The sequence below is a fragment of the Neltuma alba genome, unplaced genomic scaffold, assembly GCF_004799145.2.
Source record: "Neltuma alba isolate B1F8T4 unplaced genomic scaffold, ASM479914v2 tig00013207_pilon, whole genome shotgun sequence".
NCBI lineage: Eukaryota > Viridiplantae > Streptophyta > Magnoliopsida > Fabales > Fabaceae > Neltuma > Neltuma alba.
In genome coordinates, this window is record NW_021637512.1 from 77799 (window position 1) to 79670 (window position 1872).

Here is a 1872-nt window from a genome sequence, read left to right on the forward strand (position 1 = left end):
TGAATTGCTTTCCGTCTGGTTTAAACCTGTTTAATTAAAACACGTTCTAATAATGAAAGGTTTATTTTCAAAAAACAAAAAACAGAAATCTCTTTATTAAAAAAAGCAGGTAACACTGAATGTGGATGCACCCACTGGTTATCATAGGGATACAATAAACCCTCTTTTTGCCCTCTATATATATACACATACTCTTGCCCTCCCCTCTTCATTCTTCAATTCATCGCTTCCTCTCTTAGTCTCTCTCTCTCTCTCTAGACAACACAACAGAAGAATCCTCCTAACCCTCTCTCTCTTTCTCTCTCTAAACCTGTAGACAAAGTCTTATTCAATATATAATACAGAGAGATGGAAAGCAATTTGCCAGTACTATCCAAGAGAGTGTGGAACATGGTACGCCTTGTCTTCTTCATGCTCCGAAAAGGCTTCAACAAACCAAAACTCTTGATGGACCTCAGCCTCATGCTCAAACGCCCCGGCAAGCTCGCCGGAAAAGCCATTGCCGATCTCATCACCCACCACCATCATTGCCACCATGGGAGCTCCACAGCCTCCGACGACACCCATTTGCGGTTCTCCACCGCCCGCGAGTACGAGTTCAGCTGCAGCAACAAACCCAACTACAGCTTCTTCTCCAAACGTCATCCCCGTCGCTTCTTCACCTGTGCTCACGCGCCGCTCACGCTGGACGATGATGTGGTGACGGTTAATAATGCTCTTCAGGTGGCGTTGGACAAGCTCGATGACCAAAAATGCAAACATGCGGTGGACGCGTCGCCGGCACTTCCCGGGTTTGGACGGACCCCGACGGTGAGACAGTTGAGGGTGACGGACTCTCCGTTCCCGGTGCAAGACGGCAGCGATGACGGGGACCACCGGGTTGACAATGCGGCGGAGGAGTACATAGAGAGGGTCTTCAAGGAGTTAAGGAAGCAGCAGGGTTAATGAGCAACTTTGGATTTGTTACTCGGGCTTAAATGTTAATTTTGATTAATTAACCGTAAAATTAACATCAAAGCAAATTTGGATATATGTTGATGATAATCATCCCAACCTCAATTTTCACCTTTTGTGGGTTGGGGATTTTGATTTCGAAGTTGTTGTTTCTGACAGATATTTGTACTTTTAATTGTTTTATGCTCAATAAATAAAGAAAAAATAATCTGAAATTTATATCAATATTCTTATTTTGACTGAACATTTCGGCTACAATTTATGTCATCTCTTCAGCTCTTTTCTTGTTCTGTTCCAACTTCCAGCAAGAGCATTTTGTTTCGCAACACCGAAAATATAATTGCGCACTTTTTATCAATATAAAATATGAAATTATATTCATAATAAATTGTCCATATCTAAGTTATAAATTTGTTAGGAACGAGGAGTGAAGCCAAAAACGGGACAGAAGAGAAATGGGTAATAAGTAAAGGAGGATTCCTCATTTTAACTCAAAATCTTAAAGCGAGAGTTCATGAATCATTTTATTGCATTATGCGTTGCTTACTAAGTCTAATTTTATTCAATATGAAGACTTCCCATATTAACTTTAGTCTACTCATATTTGCACAATTGAACAAAATACACACACACACATGAAAATGAAGCTAGACTATGAGGCTTGTATCGTACGAAGTGATCCAAAGGTAACTATTCTCTGGTTAAATATCAATGCAACTTCCTAACTTGGAGCTTTATATCATATGTCGATTTATAATGACGGCACATTTAGTGATTAATTAGATACACTAATTGTTGTTTATGAATGTGTAAAAATTTTCTTAAAACATTATTTTGGTTTATAGTAAAATTGGATTTCACAGCCAAGGGGCAGCACTATTTCCCCTAGTGTCATGTGTCCCTACATGATCGCACTAA

At 39.9% G+C, this 1872-nt stretch overlaps 1 protein-coding gene across 1 annotated transcript; it reads left to right on the forward strand.

Annotated features, from left to right (window-relative positions):
• Window positions 1–250: 250 nt before the first annotated feature.
• Window positions 251–1179, forward strand: LOC114735437 (uncharacterized). The gene has a single exon (XM_028923134.1). It carries the CDS (start codon window positions 349–351, stop codon window positions 943–945), a length of 597 nt encoding a protein of 198 aa, XP_028778967.1. The 5' UTR covers window positions 251–348; the 3' UTR covers window positions 946–1179.
• Window positions 1180–1872: the final 693 nt, after the last annotated feature.

Bases quoted from the DNA above. Each gene is read 5' to 3' on its own strand.
- LOC114735437 (XM_028923134.1), top strand. From the start codon at position 349: ATGGAAAGCAATTTGCCAGTACTATCCAAGAGAGTGTGGAACATGGTA.